We start from the raw sequence: 21,128 nt of genomic DNA on the forward strand, positions 1-21,128 counted from the left end.
AAACATGTACGTCTTTGGAGTGTGGAAGAGAAAACCGGAGCACCCAGTGAAAACCAACACGGTCACGGGGAGAGCGTACAAACTCCGTACAGACAGCACCCGTAGTCAGGATCGAACCCGGGTCTCTGGCGCTGTAAGGCAGGAACTCTACAGCTGCACCTTCCCCAATGTACCTTCAACGTAAAGGTAAATACCATGTTTCTTTCACTCCATTTCATTTTATATCCATGTTTTATTAATTTACAGCATTCAAGTTACAAAACTTACATTTTCAAGTATTTTAAAAATAAAATAAAATGTATTTCTTTACATGAACATATTTCAACTATGTCTAATTATGCCTGATCATCAGAGGCCCAGTCACACAGCAAAGAAACAGGCCCTTCGGCCCAACCCAAGCATACTGTCCTTGTCTCCACTAATGAGGCTTGTGGACCCAATAACCATGTTCCCAGCTTCCTTCCCCGTACACCACTTGGACTTGAACCCATTTGTCCCCCTCCCCTTCCACACATATTCCTTCCTCTGGCTTCACAATTCTCATCTCTTCTATCCTTGTCCAGCCATCTGACTATCAAACCCTCCCCCTTCACCTGTAAACACCTATCACTCACCGGGCATTGTCCTTCCTCCGCCGATCTTCCAGCTCCCCCCCCCCCCCCCCCCCCCCCCCTCCCCACACACACACAATCAGTCTGAAAAATGGCCTTGGCCCAAAACATCACCTATCCGTGTTCTCCAGAAATGCTGCCTGGCCCACTGAGTTACTCCAGCACTTTGTGTACTTGTTAAAAAATAAACCAGCATCTGCATCTGCGCCAAAGGCTCGGGTTCAATCCTGACCTCGGGTGCTGCCTGTGTGGAGTTTGCATGTTCTCCCTGTGACCGTGTGGGTTTCCTCCGGGTCTGACTGGGACTGACTTTGAGCCCCCTTTTGGGGCTGTGGACTAACATCTGGGCATGCAATGCCTTGCCTGGGATCGACGTTCCAAACCGGCCTGCGGACATTAACATCAGGAGCTCACAGTCTCGGGTTGAGACCGGTCGGGAGCTCCAAGCCGCACGATGTTCGACTGGTCCCGACCCGGGGAAGATCGCCCGGGGGGAGGGGGGGGGGGGGAGCTGAGATCCCCCTAAGATGCAGGAGCTTGATCGCCCCCGCTGAGGAAGTCCCACCGCCAGCCACGGGAGTCAGGATCGTCCCGTCAACGGAAGGTTAGAGGCCCCCGACCGCTGGAGGACAAAGAAGGGAGAGATTGGACTTTTCTTCGCCTTCCATCATAGTGAGGAATGTGGAGGAGTCACTGTGGGGGATGTTCATGTTAAAATGTATTTTGTGTGTCCTGTTGCTTTTTATTGTTATGACTGTACGGCAAATGAAATTCCTCCAATGTTGCAAAACACACTTGGCCAATAAAGTATAATTGGGAATTGATTGTGAAAAGTGTGGGAGGAAACCGGATAACCTGGAGAAAACCCACGCGGTCACGGGGAGAATGTACATCCAGTAGTCACAATGGATGAAGTCCCTCTTAAATCTGTCCCCTCTCACCATAATCCTGTGCCCTCGGGTCAAGAGTGGTTCATCGTCAGAGTAGAAGACACTGAGTGTTGGAGTAACTCAGCGGGTCAGGCAGCATCTGTGGAGAACATGGATAGGTGACGTTTCACAGAGTGCTGGAGTAACTCAGCGGGTCAGGCAGCATCTGTGGAGAACATGGATAGGTGACGTTTCACAAAGTGCTGGAGTAACTCAGCGGGTCAGGCAGCATCTGTGGAGAACATGGATAGGTGACGTTTCACAGAGTGCTGGAGTCCTTGGTGTTCTCCGGTGAAGCTGCCTGACCTGCTGAGTTGCTCCAGCCTGTCTGTGGTCTTCTACAGGTCCTTGTTTCTGCATCTCCTCTCTCTGGCTGTCCGTCCTCAGATGACCAGCCTGTCGCTGCTTAAAGTGCTGCTGTCCTCATCCCCGGGTGTGTGCGGCCCGAACAGTGCGGGCAGGTCGATGATGCGCTGCTCCGAGACGCTCAGCTCAAAGGCCGTGTTGTCAAAGTGCATGGCCGCCGGCTCACTGGGGAAGCTCCGGCAGCGGCCCCGCCGGCACAGCTGGCGAGACAGAGCCCCGTGCCCCCCGGGATCAGCCCCATCCCCCGGCTCACCCCGCTGCCTCCTGCCGGGGAATGTGTCCACCTCGCCGAATACCCAGCCGCTCACCCCCGCCTCACCCGCAGCCTCCGCCTCTGCACACATGTGCATCCCTGCACATCTGGCGCCAGCTGTGATGGGCAGCCTGCTGCCACATCTGTCGCCAGCAGTGGTGGGCAGCCTGTCGGTGCCACATCTGTCGCCAGCTGTGGTGGGCAGCTTGCTGCCACATCTGTCGCCAGCTGTGGTGGGCAGCCTGTCGGTGCCACATCTGTCGCCAGCTGTGGTGGGCAGCTTGCTGCCACATCTGTCGCCAGCTGTGTTGGGCTGCTTGTGGTTGGCAGCTGTGGTGGGCAGCCTGTCAGTGCCACATCTGTCGCCAGCTGGCAATCTGTTGGCACATCTGTGTCCAGATGTGATAGGAAGCCTGTTGGTGCCACATCTGTCGCCAGATGTGACGGGCAGCCGTTTACTACATCTGTCGCCAGCTGTGATGGGCAGCCTGCTGCCACATCTGTCGCCAGCTGTGATGGGCAGCCTGTTGGTACCACATCTGTCGCCAGCTGTGATGGGCAGCCTGTTGGTGCCACATCTGTCGCCAGCTGTGATGGGTAGCCTGTTGGTGCCACATCTGTCGCCAGCTGTGATGGGCACCCAGCTGCCACATCTGTCGCCAGCTGTGATGGGCAGCCTGCTGCCACATCTGTCGCCAGCTGTGCCCGGCTCCCCTGCCCGGGGCATGTGCGACAGTGAGGAGAGGCTGCGCTCTCTGTAATACCGGACGGCCCCGCTCTCGCCGAAGCTCGCTGCCCTCCTGAAGCCGGCGGCGAGGGGTCGCCCGCCGTCCCGACCACCTGCCCCCACGGCCCCCGTGCTGGGAGAGGCGGGCAGGGCCAGGTGTAGCTGCGGGAAGGGAGGCGCCAGGTGGTCGCGGCTGGGCTTGGCCACAGGTGGCTGTGGCAGCTCGCAGTGGGTGTGGGTGTGAGCTGGGAACGGGCACCTGAGGTGGAACGTGTCGGCGCCGTCGTCCTTGCCCGGAGAGGGCAGAGCGGGGCCGGGCAGCGGTGTAACGAGGTACATCTGTGTCCCCTCCGTCACCCCCTGCCTCTGCATCTCCTTCAGTTGCTGCTGCGCCAGGCGGTAGCCGAATATGGGGGGCACCCCCTTCTGAGTGTCCTGTCCCCACCCGCCATCCCCCGGCGCATCCCCCTCGCTCGGCACAAACAGCTGGCTCCTCCGAAAGCCCAGGGGGATGTTCACAGCAACGTCCAGGCGGGCCGAAGGGTCGTGGTTGGGCGACATGTCCGCTGGGCACAGGTCCCTGGCCTCCTCCACGGCGCCCCGGTCGCTGGGGCCGGGACCTTTACACGACAGCTTGGTCCGCAGGGTGACTGCGATGGTGGCCAGGATCACCAACAGGCAGAAGGAGATGCCGGTGATGGTCACTATGTTGCTGGTGTTATGGACCTTCGCAGGAGCACCCTGCCCTGTAACACAGGAAACATCCAACAGTTAGCACACGGCACGGGAAAAGTAGATACAAGACACTGGAGTAACTCAACATCTCTGGAGAGAAGGAATGGGTGACGTTTCAGGTCGAGACCCTTCTCCAGAAATGCTGCCTGGCCCGTTGAGTTACTCCATCATCTTCGATCTGCAGTTCCTTCATACACTGTGACTCAAACATAACGCGTGAAAAGCAGACCATCGTGGAGAAGACAGGTCTGGAGGGACATGGGCCAATCGCGGCAGGGGGGACTATTGTGGGTGAGGCATCTTGGTCGGCACGGACAAGTTGGGCCGAAGGGCTGATTCTGTGCTGTATGACTATAACACGACCTTCCGTCCATGATATCCGTGCCTAACATGATGCCAGCTCAATTAATCTAATCTGCCTGCAAATAATCCATATCCCTCCATTCCTCGCATATCCACGTGCCTCTCCAAAACTCTTCAACACCCCTATCGTATCTGCCTCCACTACTACCCCTGGCAGTGCGTTCCAGCCCCCCACCGCCCTCTGTGTAAAAACATCTGCCCCGCACATCTATACACTAAAACTCCCGTTTGTTTGTTTGTTTGTTTGTTGCTGAGCTACAGCCTATCCTGCCTAGTCAAACCTTATGTCAAAAACCTCGGCATGATATTTGACTTTGCATTAAAATTTGATAAGCAAGTCAACGCTGTGGTAAAAGCCAGCTTCTTCCAACTTCGAACCATAGCTAAAATCAAACCTTTCCTCCAATTCGACGACACAGAAAAAATCATTCACACTTTCATTTCCTCCCGCCTAGACTACTGCAACTCCCTATACACTGGGATCAGCCAATCTTCCCTGTCCCGCCTGCAACTGGTCCAAAACGCCGCAGCAAGACTCCTGACGGGTACCCGTAAAAGGGACCACATCACCCCGATTCTGGCCTCTCTCCACTGGCTCCCTGTACGGTACAGAATCAACTTCAAGCTCCTCCTATTCACGTATAAAGCCCTAAATGGACACTCCCCCCCCCTACATCAAAAATCTTCTAACCCCCCTCTCTAACTCCAGGTCCCTCAGGTCGGCCGACTTGGGGCTACTCACTATCCCGCGGTCTAGGCTTAAGCTCAGGGGTGACCGCGCTTTTGCGTTTGCAGCTCCTAGACTGTGGAACAGCATCCCTCTCCCCATCAGAACTGCCCCCTCCATCGACTCCTTTAAGTCCAGGCTCAAAACCTATTTCTACTCCCTAGCGTTTGAGGCTCATTGAGGAGGCGCTGTGAACTGTTTGCGTGCTACTGTATGTTTCATTTTTTTTCCATTGGAACCTAATCAGATGTACAGCACTTTGGTCAACGTGGGTTGTTTTTAAATGTGCTATACAAATAAAATTGACTTGACTTGACTTGACAGCTAAAACGGTACATGATAGCGCGACAATTTTAGGCCCACCTTACTCTCTGTCCATTTGGTGCTAATGGAAGAGGTTTCATTGAAATCTGTGTTATATTTTTTAAGTTATTCACATTTTTAAGTTTAAATCTATCTCCTAGGGAGGGGGGAGGGTGCTGCACCAATGCAGGAGAGGTTTGGGCCCAACGGGTCCACTTGGTCTAGTCTCCTTTAAGATTTTGCCCTTCTCACCTTAGGCTACGCCCTCTAATCTTTGACATTCCCACCCTAGGTAAAAGGTTCCGACTGTCTACCCTATCTATGCCTGTCATCATTTCATGAACTTCTATCCGGTCCCCCGCACCCTCTGGCGCTCCAGTGAAAACAATCCAAGTCTGTCCAACCTTTCCTCGTAGCTAATACCCCCTAATCCAGGCATCATTCTGGCAAACCTCCTTTGCACCCTTCCCAAAGCCACCACATCCTTCCCGTAACGTGGCGACCAGAACTGAATGCGATGCTCCAAATGGGGCCCGACCAGCCGCAATGTTTCCCATTGCTTCATGAGTCACCAAAGTTCTGGCCCCAGTATCATTATTACCGCAGGGAAGTTGTGTGATGTGTCATACTCCCGGTTGCTCACCAGGTTAACTCCCCTTCCCCTTCCCCTTCCCATTCCAACCTTTCTATCCTGGGCCTCCTCCACCGTCAGAGTGAGGCCACGCGTGAACTGGAGGAACAGCACCTCTTATTCCCCTTGGGTCGGCTGACAACTCATTGAATTCTCCAATTGAGGGAACTAAGCTACAAACAGCCCACTCTCTCCACTGCCCTGCCTGGACCCGCACCCATTTCTCTCCCCCTCCCTTTCCACCTACATCCTTTCCTCTGGCTTCACAATTCTTGCATCTTCTATCCTGATCTCACACCTTTCGTTTTTTCATCTGTGGCTTTGTCCAACCATCTGCCGATCAACACCCCTCCCCCCCCCCCAGGTGTGTCCACCTATCACTCTCCAGGCTTTGTGCTGCCCCAAAGACAGACACAAAATGCTGGAGTAACTCAGCGGGTCAGGCAGCATCTCTGGTGAAAAAGGACGGGTGATGTTTGTGGTCTGAAGACCTTTTGGGTCTTCAGAGTGGTGTCCCACCCCCATCTCTCTTCCAGCTTTCTCCCCGCTACCACAAGCGGTCTGAAGAGGGATCCCAGCGTAAAACGTCGCCCATCCCTGTTCTCCATTGATGCCGCCTGGCCCTCTGAGTTACTGCAGCACCGTGTTTTGACATTAATGGTCTGGGCGAACCCTTATTGCTCATGTTTATCATCCACAAGTCCCCAGTGCCCAGCTCAGTGAGAGACCTCCTGTGGTGTGAACAAGCCAGGTGCAGGTAGCTGTGAGTGTTGTTACACATTGACTTACCGGAGCACTCCAGCAGTGAGCAGATGGACACCTCACTCTCCGCACCGCACCCATCGCTCCCCGGGGAGGATGTCAGACATCGCCGGGACCGTTCCCGCACCCCGTCGCCGCAGGTGACACTGCACGGACTCCAGGAGAGCCAAGTGCCCCGGATCTCTGCAGACGGAAAGGTGGTTATTGTCCTGCCCCAGCGTGCAGCCCTGGCCATTAATACTCCATGTCTCTGTAGAATATTAGTTTAGTTTAAGATAGACACAAAAAGCTGGAGTAACTCAACTGGTCAGGCAGCATCTCTGGAGAAAAGGAATAGCTGACATTTCAGGTCCAGGCTGAAGAAGGGTCTCGTTCTGAAACGCCAGCTAATCCTCTTCTCCAAATATGCCGTGCTACTCTGCAGTATAACTGCTGTACAATGCTGTGTGGCAGGGATGGCTTACTCCAGCTCTCTGTGTCTATCTTTGGTCCATCCAACATCTGCAGTTCCTTCTTACACATGACTTTAATTTAGTTTCGTTTATTGTCACATGTTCCGAGGTACAGTGAAAAGCTTTGGTTTGTGTGCTATCCAGTGCCCACAATCCAGTGCTATCCAGTGCTATCCAGTGTCCACAATCCAGTGCTATCCAGTGTCCACAATCCAGCCGTCCACAGTGTACAAACATAGGATAAAGAGAATAAAGTTTAGAGCAAGATAAAATCTACTAAAGTCTGATTAAAAATAGTCCAAGGGTCTCCATTGGGGTAGATGGGAGGTCAGGACCGCTCTCTAGTTGGTGAGAGGATGATTCAGTTGCCTGATAACAGCTGGGAAGAAACTGCCCCTGAATCTGGAGGTGTGCGTTTTCACACTTCTGTGCCTCTTGCCTGATGGGAGAGGGGAGAAGAGGGAGTGGGCGGGCTGAGACCGGTCCTTGATTCTGCTGCTGGCCTTGCCGAGGCAGCGTGAGGTGTGGATGGAGTCAATGGAAGGGAGGTTGGCTGGTGTGATAGGAAAATAACTGCAGATGCTGGCACAAATCAAAATGCTGGAGTAACTCAGCGGGTCAGGCAGCATCTCAGGAGAGAAGGAATGGGTGACGTTTCGGTCGAGACCCTTCTTCAGACTGATGTCAGGGGGGTCTGGTCATTGCATTGTCCCAGAGTGCCGCAACGCACCACTTTCATTCATTCTGCTGCCCAATGCTTACACGCAGGTGACCTCATTGGGGAGTACAAGATCATGAGGGGCATGGATCAAATGAACGCCCACAGCCTTTTGCCCAGGGTACAGGATTCTAAACCTAGAGGGCACAGGTTTAAGGTGGGAGATTTAAGAGGGACCTCAGCGGCAACCTTTTCACTCAGCGGGTAGTCCGTATCTGGAACGAGCTGCCAGAGGAAGCTACTGAAGTAAACATTTAAAAGACGTTCATCAGTCTGAAGGGTCTCGACCCGAAACGTCATCCATTCCTTCTCTCCAGAGATGCTGCCTGACCCGCTGAGTTACTCCAGCATCTTGTGAATAAATACCTTCGATTTGTACCAGCATCTGCAGTTATTTTCTTATACTTTAAAAGACGTTTGGTCAGATGTAGGAATAGGAAGGGTTTAGAGGAATGTGGGCTAAATTTATTTAAGAAAGGAAGGAGAGAGAATCCAGTCAATTAGAGGCTCGCGTCAGTGGTAGGGAAATAATTGGAGACGATTCTTTGGAATAGGATTTACTCCCATTTGGATGAGAATAGATTAATTAGGGGCAGTCAGCATGGCTTTGTACTGACTTGATCAAGATTTTTGATGAGGTGACAAGGTGGTCGATGAAGGTAGGGCAGCAATTGTAGTCTACATGGATTTTAGTATGCAGATGACACAAAGCTGGGTGGCAGTGTGAACTGTGAGGAAGATGCTATGAGGTTGCAGGGTGACTTGGACAGGTTGTGTGAGTGGGCAGATGCATGGCAGATGCAGTTTAATGTGGATAAGTGTGAGGTTATCCACTTTGGTGGTAAGAATAGGAAGGCAGAGTATTATCTGAATGGTGTCAAGTTAGGAAAAGGGGACGTACAACGAGATCTGGGTGTCCTAGTGCATCAGTCACTGAAAGGAAGCATGCAGGTACAGCAGGCAGTGAAGAAAGCCAATGGAATGTTGGCCTTCAAAACAAGGGGAGTTGAGTATAGGAGCAAAGAGGTCCTTCTGCAGTTGTACAGGGACCTAGTGAGACCGCACCTGGAGTACTGTGTGCAGTTTTGGTCTCCAAACTTGAGGAAGGATATTCTTGCTATTGAGGGTGTGCAGCGTAGGTTTACTAGGTTAATTCCCAGAATGGCGGGACTGTCATATGTTGAAAGACTGGAGTGACTAGGCTTGTATACACTGAAATTTAGAAGGATGAGAGGGGATCTTATCGAAACATATAAGATTATTAAGGGGTTGGACACGTTAGAGGCAGGAAACATGTTCCCAATGTTGGGGGAGTCCAGAACAAAGGGCCACAGTTTAAGAATAAGGGATAGACCATTTAGAACGGAGATGAGGAAAAACTTTTTCAGTCAGAGTTGTGAATCTGTGGAATTCTCTGCCTCAGAAGGCAGTGGAGGCCAATTCTCTGAATGCATTCAAGAGAGAGCTAGATAGAGCTCTTAAGGATAGAGGAGCCAGGGGGTATGGGGAGAAGGCAGGAACGGGGTACTGATTGAGAATGATCAGCCATGATCACATTGAATGGTAGTGCTGGCTCGAAGGGCCGAATGGCCTACTCCTGCACCTATTGTCTATTGTCTATTATCTGATAATGTCTCCCAAATTAGGTTGATCCAGAAGATTAAGATGCACAGGTAGAACAGTGATTTAGTCGCATGGATTCAGAAATTCCTCACTGATAGTGGTGGAAGGACAATATTCAGGCTGGACGTCCGTGACCAAAGATGGTCAGTATGGGGAAGTTGGGACGAAGCGTCAGTCCCCACGGTACATGACTATTATTCGAAAGTCTACAGTGGGATAAGAAAATAACTGAAGATGCTGGTACAAATCGATTTATTCACAAAATGCTGGAGTAACTCAGCAGGTCAGGCAGCATCTCGGGAGAGAAGGAATGGGTGACGTTTCGGGTCGAGACCCTTCTTCAGACAGTGGGATACAGATCAGCTGCAGAAATGGGTGGAGTTGAATCCGAAGGACTGCGATGAATATGTGATTGTGCTTGTATTGATTCAATTGATTGAACAAGGGAAACAGGACTCTCGGCAGACTGAGTCCATGCCGTTCACACTAGTCCTCTGTTAACCCACTTTCTCATCCACTCCCTGCACACTAGGGGGCAATTTACAGAGGGCCAATTAACCCACACGTCTGTGGAATGTGGGAGGAAACCAGTGCACCAGGAGTAAACCCACGCGGTCACAGAGAGAACTTGCAAACTCCATACAGACAGAATGGACCCGGGTCTCTGGCGCTGTGATGCAGCAGCTCTACCCGCTGCGCCGCTGATTTCACTGGAATTACTGCAAAAACAAAGCACGTCGTCGTATCTCGGTACAAGTGACATTGTTGGATATAATTGAATTATTATTGATCAAACAATTGCATTTATTAATTGATCGAGTTAGTTCATTGATTAATTATTCATCAAAAATCGATCAATTATCGATCAGTAATTGATGTTATTGTTAAACAAAAGTAGCCAATATTCCTTATTGATCGAATATTGATCATGTTGGTTATTGATCGGATAATGATTGATCTATTATTAATTTTCGATTGATTAGTTGTTAATTAATTGAATGATTGTAATGTTGATAGAATAGTTTAGTGTATTGTTACAATGAAAAGCTGTGGTGATGATACTGGAGCGGCGGGCTGTACGGACCTGGGTCCCGGTGCAGGCTCACACACCGCAAGGGGCTGCGGGCGCCCGGGGTGTCGGCGCTGACAAACTGGAAGCAGTACTCGTGTGTCCCGCTCTCGAACAGCGAGCAGTTGAACCGGGCGATGCTCTCCCCGAGCGGCAGCCAGCTCTGGGCGAGGACAGGCGGCGACGGCGGAGGAAGGGAGCCGGGACTGGGGGCGGTGGTGGCGAGGGAGGGCAGGGGGGAGCCGGGAGGGGTGGCGGACCTGGCTGGGGTGTGGGTGGTGGCGGTGAGGGAGGACAGGGGGGAGCCAGGGGGAGGGGGGGTGGTGGCGGTGAGAGAGGACAGGAGGGAGCCAGGGGGAGGGGAGGTGGTGGTGAGGGAGGACAGGGGGGAGCCAGGGGGAAGGGGGGTGGTGGCGGTGAGGGAGGACAGGGGGGAGCCAGGGGGAGGGGGGGTGGTGGTGGTGAGGGAGGACAGGGGGGAGCCAGGGGGAGGGGGGGTGGTGGTGGTGAGGGAGGGCAGGGGGGAGCCAGGGGGAGGGGGGGTGGTGGCGGTGAGGGAGGGCAGGGGGGAGCCAGGGGGAGGGGAGGTTGTGGTGAGGGAGGACAGGGGGGAGCCGGGAGGGGCGGCGGAGCTGGCTGGGGTGGGGGTGGTGGCGGTGAGGGAGGACAAGGGGGAGCCAGGGGGAGGGGGGGTGGTGGCGGTGAGGGAGGGCAGGGGGGAGCCAGGGGGAGGGGAGGTGGTGGTGAGGGAGGACAGGGGGGACCCAGAGGGAGGGGGGGTGGTGGTGGTGGTGAGGGAGGGCAGGGGGGAGCCAGGGGGAGGGGAGGTGGTGGTGAGGGAGGACAGGGGGGACCCAGAGGGAGGGGGGGTGGTGGTGGTGGTGAGGGAGGGCAGGGGGGAGCCGGGACTGGCGGCGGTGGTGATGTTGGTGGTAGTAGGCGAGAAGGAGTCGGGCTGGGTGGTGGGGGCAGCGAGGGAGAGCGGGAGGGGAGCGGGCGTGAGGGAGCCTGGAGGGGGGGTGGGAGAGGGCGGTGGGGCGGCCAGGAGGAGGGAGAGCGGCGGCGGCGGGCTGGCCCGGTACACAGTGACCCTGCCCCGGGGCCGGACGCAGGGCGATGCCAGGACCCTCACGGCGGCCGAGTGGCGGCACGGCGCGGTGGGCAGCGCCAGGGAGTAGCGGGGCTGGACTGTGCGGCTCAGGAGCGGCGTGGGCGAGCAAGGGGAGCGCAGCGACACGGTCCAGGCCGAGCCTCGGCTCCTCGGTGGGCACGGCAGCTCCAGCCGCACCTCCCACCCCGGGACCTCACCCGGCGGTTCCAGCCCCTCCAGCTCCATCCCCGGCCCTGGCTCCCACCCAGGGTCTGGGCCCCTCCCCGGCTCCGGACCGCCCGCTGTCCGCTCCAGCCATATCTCCGGCCCCCCCTCCAGCTCTCCCGGCCCTGACTCCCTCTCTGGCCCCGGCTCCCCCTCTGGCACCCCCGGCCCTCGCCCCCTCCCCGGCCCCTGACTCTTCCCCGGCCCCGAGGCCCTCTCTGTCATCTGCCCCATCCCCAGCCCTGCGCCCCTCCCGGGCTCTGGACCTGTCCCCGGTTCCAGCCCCATCCCCGGGCCTAGCGGTACTTTCAGCCCCGGGCCCGGGCCGGTGTGCAGGACGAGGGCAGGCAGGCCCCGCGGGCACAGGCGCTGCGCGCTGGAGACGAGCAGCTGGAAGCGGCCGGGGGAGCGGGCGGACCGGGCCAGGCGCAGCTGGAAGCGGGGCCAGCGGACGGGCAGCGGTCGGCTGATCCACTCGCCCAGCCGGAGGACCAGCTGCCCGGCACAGCGGAACAGCGAGCAGTCGAGGTCGAGGGAGCCGGGGCCGGGGCCGGGGATGGGGACGGTGGCCAGTGTGCGGTTGGTGTCTGCATCCACCAGGGCCAGGCTGAGGTTGTGTCCGCTCCCGTTCACCCCTCGCAGGTCCACGTGTACCCTCTGGTCACTCAGCGCTACGTGCCAGGGCGGGCCGGACAGCCGGTAACCCAGCTGCCCACAGACTGCTGCAGGGGAGAGGAGAGGAGAGGAGAGAGGCTTAGTGTCGGTTATTGTAGTGGGGAGAGACAGACAGAGAGAGGTACAGTGAAACGCTTTGTGTTGCGTGGTGTCCAGCCGGCCGACACACTACACATGATTACAATCCATACAGTCACGAGCAGTTTCTTCCCAGCTGTTATCAGACAACTGAACCAACCTATCACCAACCAGTCCTGAGCGACCATCTACCTCGTTGGAGACCCTCGGACTATCTTTAATCATGTTACATTTAGCTCAGTGGGTCAGGCAGCATCTCTGGAGAACACATTTGGAAATCACTCTGATGGTCTGACATGCCTAACACCTGGTAGTGTAAGAAAATAACTGCAGATGCTGGTACAAATCGAAGGTATTTATTCACAAAATGCTGGAGTAACTCAGCAGGTCAGGCAGCATCTCAGGAGAGAAGGAATGGGCGACGTTTTGGGTCGAGACCCTTCTTCAGACTGACCTGACCTGCTGAGTTACTCCAGCATTTTGTGAATAAATACCTTCGATGCCTAACACCTGGTGGTGTTTAGTTTAGAGATACAGCGCGGAAACTGAGGTGAGAAGAAACTTTTTCACCCAGAGAGTTGTGAATTTGGAATTCTCTGCCACAGAGGGCAGTGGAGGCCGATTCACTGGATGAATTTAAAAGAGAGTTAGATAGAGCTCTAAGGGCTAGCGGAATCAAGGGGCATGGGGAGAAGGCAGGCACGGGTTACTGATTGTGGACAATCAGCCATGATTACAATGAATGGCGGTGCTGGCTCGAAGGGCCAAATGGCCTCCTCCTGCGCCTATTTTCTATGTTTCTATGAAACAGGCCCTTCGGCCCACCAAGTCCGCATGCTTATACACAGGGAGCAATTTACGGAGTGTGGGAGGAAACCGGAGCACCCGGAGAAAACCGACAGAATCACAGGGAGAAGGTGCAGACTCCGTCCAGACAGCACCCATAGTGAGGATGTGATGCAGCAACTCTACCGCTGCGCCACTGTCTGCAGCATCAAATATAGCAGGCATTGAGGTTGACCGATGCCATCTGATTCCCCAGTACACTTAATTGGCCATTTAAAACAGTTACATATAATTGCAATGTGAAAACCAGGAACTGCAGATGCTGGTTTACCAGATATGACACAAAGTGCTGGAGTAAATCAGTGGGTCAGGCAGCATCTGTGGAGGGAATGGGCAGATGATGTTTCAGGTCTGGATCTTTCATCAGACTGATGGAGTAGGGGGGCGGGGGGGGAGAAGCTGGAAGAGGGGTGCGGGCGGGACAGCCTGGCAAGTGACAGGTGGATACAGGCGAGGAGGCAATTGGCAGGTGGGTGGATAAAAGCCAGAGATGGATGAAGAGACACTATGGTAAGATAAGGAGATTAGTAGTTTAGGTTCAATGATGTATTCAAGGGAGAGTTAGATATAGCTCTTAGGGCGAGCAGAATCAAGAGATGTGGGGAGAAAGCAGGAATGGAGTACTGGTTTTGGACGATCAGCCGTGATCATATTGAATGGCAGTGCTGGCTCGAAGGGCTGAATGGTCTACTAGGTTTACTAGGTTAATTCCCGGAATGGCGGGACTGTCATATGTTGAAAGACTGGAGTGACTAGGCTTGTATACACTGGAATTTAGAAGGATGAGAGGAGATCTTATCGAAACGTATAAGATTATTAAGGGGTTGGACACGTTAGAGGCAGGAAACATGTTCCCAATGTTGGGGGAGTCCAGAACCAGGGGCCACAGTTTCAGAATAAGGGGTAGGCCATTTAGAACTGAGATGACAATAGACAATAGACAATAGACAATAGGTGCAGGAGTAGGCCATTCAGCCCTTCGAGCCAGCACCGCCATTCAATGCGATCATGGCTGATCACTCTCAATCAGTACCCCGTTCCTGCCTTCTCCCCATACCCCCTCACTCCGCTATCCTTAAGAGCTCTATCCAGCTCTCTCTTGAAAGCATCCAACGAACTGGCCTCCACTGCCTTCTGAGGCAGAGAATTCCACACCTTCACCACCCTCTGACTGAAAAAGTTCTTCCTCATCTCCGTTCTAAATGGCCTACCCCTTATTCTTAAACTGTGGCCCCTTGTTCTGGACTCCCCCAACATTGGGAACAAGTTATCTGCCTCTAATGTGTCCAATCCCCTAATTATCTTATATGTTTCAATAAGATCCCCCCTCATCCTTCTAAATTCCAGTGTATACAAGCCCAATCGCTCCAGCCTTTCAACATACGACAGCCCCGCCATTCCGGGAATTAACCTAGTGAACCTACGCTGCACGCCCTCCATAGCAAGAATATCCTTCCTCAAATTTGGAGACCAAAACTGCACACAGTACTCCAGGTGCGGTCTCACCAGGGCCCGGTACAACTGTAGAAGGACCTCTTTGCTCCTATACTCAACTCCTCTTGTTACGAAGGCCAACATTCCATTGGCTTTCTTCACTGCCTGCTGTACCTGCATGCTTCCTTTCATTGACTGATGCACTAGGACACCCAGATCTCGTTGAACTCCCCCTCCTCCTAACTTGACACCATTCAGATAATAATCTGCCTTTCTATTCTTACTTCCAAAGTGAATAACCTCACACTTATCTACATTAAACTGCATCTGCCATGTATCCGCCCACTCACACAACCTGTCCAAGTCACCCTGCAGCCTTATTGCATCTTCCTCACAATTCACACTACGCCCCAACTTAGTATCATCTGCAAATTTGCTAATGGTACTTTTAATCCCTTCGTCTAAGTCATTAATGTATATCGTAAATAGCTGGGGTCCCAGCACCGAACCTTGCGGTACCCCACTGGTCACTGCCTGCCATTCCGAAAGGGACCCATTTATCCCCACTCTTTGCTTTCTGTCTGTCAACCAATTTTCTATCCATGTCAGTACCCTACCCCCAATACCATGTGCCCTAATTTTGCCCACTAATCTCCTATGTGGGACCTTGTCGAAGGCTTTCTGAAAGTCGAGGTACACCACATCCACTGACTCTCCCTTGTCAATTTTCCTAGTTACATCCTCAAAAAATTCCAGTAGATTTGTCAAGCATGATTTCCCCTTCGTAAATCCATGCTGACTCGGAATGATCCCGTTACTGCTATCCAAATGCTCAGCAATTTCGTCTTTTATAATTGACTCCAGCATCTTCCCCACCACTGATGTCAGACTAACTGGTCTATAATTACCCGTTTTCTCTCTCCCTCCTTTCTTAAAAAGTGGGATAACATTTGCTATCCTCCAATCCACAGGAACTGATCCTGAATCTATAGAACATTGAAAAATGATCTCCAATGCTTCCACTATTTCTAGAGCCACCTCCTTAAGTACTCTGGTATGCAGACCATCAGGCCCTGGGGATTTATCAGCCTTCAGTCCCATCAGTCTACCCAAAACCATTTCCTGCCTAATGTGGATTTCCTTCAGTTCCTCCATCACCCTAGGTTCTCCGGCCCCTAGAACATTTGGGAGATTGTGTGTATCTTCCTCAGTGAAGACAGATCCAAAGTAACGGTTTAACTCGTCTGCCATTTCTTTGTTCCCCATAATAAATTCCCCTGCTTCTGTCTTCAAGGGACCCACATTTGCCTTGACTATTTTTTTCCTCTTCACGTACCTAAAAAAACTTTTGCTATCCTCCTTTATATTATTGGCTAGTTTACCCTCGTACCTCATCTTTTCTCCCCATATTGCCTTTTTAGTTAACTTTTGTTGCTCTTTAAAAGAGTCCCAATCCTCTGTCTTCCCACTCTTCTTTGCTATGTTATACTTCCTCTCCTTAATTTTTATGCTGTCCCTGACTTCCCTTGTCAGCCACAGGTGTCTCTTACTCCCCTTAGAGTCTTTCCACCTCTTTGGAATAAATTGATCCTGCAACCTCTGCATTATTCCCAGGAATACCTGCCATTGCTGTTCTACCGTCTTCCCCGCTAGGGCCTCCTTCCAATCAATTTTGGCCAGCTCCCGCCTCATGCCTCTGTAATCCCCTTTGCTATACTGTAATACCGACACTTCCGATTTTCCCTTCTGCCTTTCCATTTGCAGAGTAAAACTTATCATGTTGTGATCACTGCCTCCTAATGAGGAAAAACTTTTTCAGTCAGAGAGTTGTGAATCTATGGAATTCTCTGCCTCAGAAGGCAGTGGAGGCCAATTCTCTGAATGCATTCAAGAGAGAGCTAGATAGAGCTCTTAAGGATAGTTTGTCTGTTTGTTTCTATGTTAATTGTATTTGTAAAGCGCTTTGTGCATGTGTTAAGGCGCTATATAAAATAAATATATTATTATTATTATTATTATTAAGGATAGCGGAGTCAGGGGGTATGGGGAGAAGGCAGGAACGGGGTACTGATTGAGAATGATCAGCCATGATCACATTGAATGGCGGTGCTGGCTCGAAGGGCCGAATGGCCTCCGTCTGCACCTATTGTCTATTGTCTACTCCTGCACTTGTTTCTATTATTGGTACATGTATTGATGTAGAGTGAAGACCTTTGTTTTGCATGCTATCCAAACAGATCAGATAATCCTGAAACGTCACCTATCCGTGTTCTCTGGAAATGTTGTGACGTCAGTCCTTCCCTCTGAACCCTTCCTATCCATCTATCTGTCCAAATGTATCAGCTTCTATAGCTTCCTCTGGCAGCTCGTTCCAGATACGGACTACCCTCTGAGTGAACAAGCTGATCATGAGATTTCTTAAATCTTTCCCCTCTCGCCTAAATCCTGTGCCCTCTAGTTTTAGAATCCTCTGCCCTGAGGATTGGGCCGTGTGCGTCCCCTTTATTGTACACTAGCTCAGGACAAAGGCAGACACTGAGTCATAAGTTACAACGCCCTGAATAAGGAAGGTCAGATAAGGCCAGTACTAAACAAAGGAGCTACGTTGCCGGAGCAGAGAGGGAGACACTTGTGGTAACAATGCATGGAGAATAAATGCAAGGAAGTCCAGCTGAACCGTTGAAAACAACCGCCCAGGAATATTGTGCTCAATTCTGCTCTTTGCGTTCATGGGCGGATGTGAAGTCGTTGGAGAGGTTAGAAACACAGAACATAGGTGCAGGAGGAGGCCATTTGGCCCTTCAAGCCAGCACCACCATTCAACCCTATCATGGCTGATCATCTAAAATCAGTCACCTGTTCCTGCTTTCTCCCCTGATCCCTTAATTCCATTAGCCCGAAGAGCTAAATCTAACTCTCTCTTGAAAACACAGAGGGATCCCAAGGACAAGGTCATGAGAATGGTTCCTGGATGATGGGGTTCCAGTTGTAGTGATAGAGGGGAGTTGTGGCTCAAAATCTCTGTAAAGCGTCTTTGAGTATATGAAAAGCGCTATATAAATAAAATGTATTATTATTATTATTATTACTCAGAGCAGTGCAGCACACAACAGGCTAATCAGCCCACAATGTCTGTGCCCAATACGATGCCATGACCAACCATTATCTGCCTGCACATAATCCATATCCCTCCATTCCCTGCATATCCATGTGCCTATCCAAAAGTCTCTTAAAAGCCACTATCGTATCCACCTCCACCACCCCTGGCACTCACCACACAGTGTAAAAAAAACCTTGCCCAGCACATCTCCTTTAAACGTTCTCCCTCTCACCTTAAAGCCGTGTCCTCTAGTCTTTGACAATTCCACTCTGGGAAAAGGCTTCTGACTATCTACCATATCCGTGCCTCTCAACATGAAGTGGGCCCGAACAGAGGGGTAAGGGAAATCTATTTCATTGCTGCAGGGATCAAGATTAGACATCACAAGGAAAAAGTAAAGTGGGGTAGTTTGGGGTGTATGAAGCCAAACGATTCTTATACATCTGAAACACACTGCCTGCAGTGATAACGGAAGATCAATCATGACCTTCAAGAGAGAATTGGATAAAAACAGTCATGTTTCACGATTAGCATGCCATTACGGCCCACCATCAATATATACTGAGGGTCTTGATCCAAAACATTATCTGTCCTTTGCCTCCACAGATGCTGCCTGACCCATTGAATTCCTCCAGCACTGTGTGTTTTGCTGAGGATTCTGCCTTCTGCAGTCTCTTGTGCTTCCAATCTACACTGATCCCATTTCCCAGCACTTGGCCCTCAGTCTTCCCTGCTTTGCTGATTTGAGAGTCCATCCGAATACGTCTCAAAAGTTGTGAGATTCTCTGCCTCCTTCGGCCACTCAGAAAGTGCGTTGCAGATTCCAGCCACCTCTAGCTGACAAACTTCCATCCTCGAGTCCTGGCAACATCCTCGTAAATCTCTGCACTCTCTCCGTCTTAACAACAACTTTCCCACGGCAGGGTGACCAAATCTGAACACTACTCCAAATCGGCCTCACCAACAGTCTTGTGCAAATGTAATGTAACGTCCCAACTCCTATACTCAATACGCTGCCCGATGAAGGCCAATATTCTTGACCACCCTATCTGCCCATGACACCACTTTCCTGGAACGATGTACCTGCACTCCTAGATCCCTCTGTTCTACAACACTCCCTGTCTAGCGATGAAACCACTTTCAGGAAACTATGTACCTGCACTCCTAGATTCCTCTGCTCTGCAACACTCTCTATCTACCCATGACAGCACTTTCAGAGAACTGCGTGCCTGCACTCCTAGATCCCTCTGTTCTACAGCACTCCCTGTCTACCTGTGACAGCACTTTCAGGGAACTGTGTACCTACACTCCTAGATTCCTCTGCTCTAACACACTCCCTGTCTACCCGTGACAGCATGTTCAGGGAAATGTGTACCTGCACTCCTAGATCCCTCTGCTCTACAACACTCTCTATCTACCCGTGACAGCACGTTCAGGGAACTGTGTACCTGCACTCCCCTGCTCTACCACACTCCCCAGGGCCCTGCCATTCACCGTGAAGGTCTCGCCCTGGTTTGAGTTCCCAAAATGGAACACCTTGAGCTTATCTGATGGCATGGGTGAGTTGGGCCGAAGGGCCTGTTTCCGTGCTGTGTGACTCACTGTTTCCAACTGCGGAGATATTTCCCCTTGCCCTGTGGTCATCCCTCGCTCAACACTGTGGTCATCTCACAGTGAAACAAGGAACTGCAGATGCTTGATCAGGAATAAGAACTCAAAGTGCTGGAGTAACCCGGTGGGTCAGGCAGCATCTCTGGAGAATATGGACAGGTGATGTTTTGGGTCGGGACCTTTCTGACACAAGAGTTGGGAGGGGGGGGGGGGGGGGGGAGACACAATAATTCACCAAAACACTGTTAAAATAGATAATGCCAAATCTTAAATGCCCAAAACGGGCACTCTGAATAGTTTGTCAGAGATTTCAGGGTTTCGAACTACAAAAAGACACTACTATTAAAGATAGACACAAAGCCCTGGAGTAACGCAGCGAGCGGGTCAGGAGTAAGACACAACGTGCTGGATGGAGTAAGGCAGCATCTCTGGAGAACATGGAGATCAGGTTGGAGAAGGGTCTCAACCCGAAACATCACCTATCCATGTTCTCCAGAGATGCTGCCTGACCCACCGAGTTACTCCAGCACTTTGAGTTCTTATTCCTGATCAAGCATCTGCAGTTCCTTGTTTCACTGTGAGATAGATGACCACAGTGTTGAGCGAGGGACACTGTTACTCCAGCACCTTGTGTGTCCCCACAGTGGAAGGAAGCATACACGCGTTATTCTCCTCGAGCAGAGCAGTAGTTCAGGGAGTTTCACTGAGTTCCACAGGCGCTCTCTGACCATGACAAGCTCCAGCCTGGGGATGGGTCCGGACCCGACACATCGCCGGTCCAATCCCTCCACAGAGCCGCTGCGTTACTCCAGCACTCTGTCATTTTCTCCTCGGGATTGTTCATCCATTGCCAGTGACCGAGAGGCTGGTTCCCGCCCCCCCCCCCCCCAGCCCCAATCCCCCCCCCAGCCCCCAATCCCCCCCCCAGCCCCTCCAACCCCCCCCCCCCCCCCAGCCCCGGCCACACTCACCGCATCCACACAGCAGCAACAGCAGCGGGGCGGCCGCTCGGCCACCACCTCCTCCTCCCGGGACAGCCCGCAGACTCATCCCGCCGCCGGCATATCCGAGCCCGGGGCGGCCGTGCAGCGGACCCAGCCCAGGGGGGTGGGGGGGGGGGGGAGAGAGACAGGGGCGACCGGGGGGTGGGGAGGGGGCGGCCCGTGGAGGGTGGGAGGGGGGCGGGAGAGGGGCAGGGGGTGGGACAGCCCGGCGGGAGGTGTGAGGGGTGACCGGGCAGTCCCAGGCCAGGATAGGGTCGGGTAGCCGCGACTGTCCAGCCTGTCCCAGGGCGGGGGGGGGGGGCCGGACCACTCTCCACAGCGGAGTTGCCCCCCTCCCGCTGCAGCTGCGGTCCCGGCCGCGCCCCCCCGTCTGGCGCCGGCTCTGACTGTGTCTCTCTGTCTGTCTGTCTGCCCGGGTCCGGTGGTCTGAGCCCCAGTCTCCGTGACGGCCTGCTCCCTCCCTCCCTCCCTCCCTCTCTATGTAACCGGCTGTGGGGCTGGTTCCCTGACTCAGTCCGACTCCCTGTCCCACAGTCCGTCTGACTGTCTGGTCTCCCGGGGCTCTGGGGCTCGCCCTGTCCACCCCCCCCCCCCTGTCCACCCCCCCCCCCCCTGTCCACCACCCCCCCCCCTGTCCACCACCACCCCCCTGTCCACCCCCGCCCTGTCCACCCCCCCGCCCTGTCCACCCCCCCGCCCTGTCCACCCCCCCCCCGTCCACCCTCCCTGTCCACCCCCCCCCTGTCCACCCCCCCCCCTGTCCACCCCCCCCTGTCCACCCCCCCCTGTCCACCCA

At 53.3% G+C, this 21,128-nt stretch overlaps 1 protein-coding gene across 1 annotated transcript; it reads right to left on the reverse strand.

The window, feature by feature from the left end:
- Positions 1–527: 527 nt before the first annotated feature.
- thsd1 (thrombospondin, type I, domain containing 1) lies at positions 528–20,421 on the reverse strand. Its single transcript, XM_078403226.1, has 5 exons — positions 20,300–20,421; positions 11,179–12,306; positions 10,285–10,533; positions 6,435–6,590; positions 528–3,632 (listed from the first exon to the last, which is right to left on the reverse strand). The coding sequence occupies exons 1-5, from the start codon at positions 20,376–20,378 to the stop codon at positions 1,924–1,926; spliced, it is 3,321 nt and encodes a 1,106-aa protein (XP_078259352.1). The 5' UTR covers positions 20,379–20,421; the 3' UTR covers positions 528–1,923.
- Between the last annotated feature and the right edge of the window lie 707 nt (positions 20,422–21,128).

Source organism: Rhinoraja longicauda, chromosome 7 (assembly GCF_053455715.1).
Source record: "Rhinoraja longicauda isolate Sanriku21f chromosome 7, sRhiLon1.1, whole genome shotgun sequence".
In the NCBI taxonomy this organism is placed as follows: Eukaryota; Metazoa; Chordata; class Chondrichthyes; order Rajiformes; family Arhynchobatidae; genus Rhinoraja; species Rhinoraja longicauda.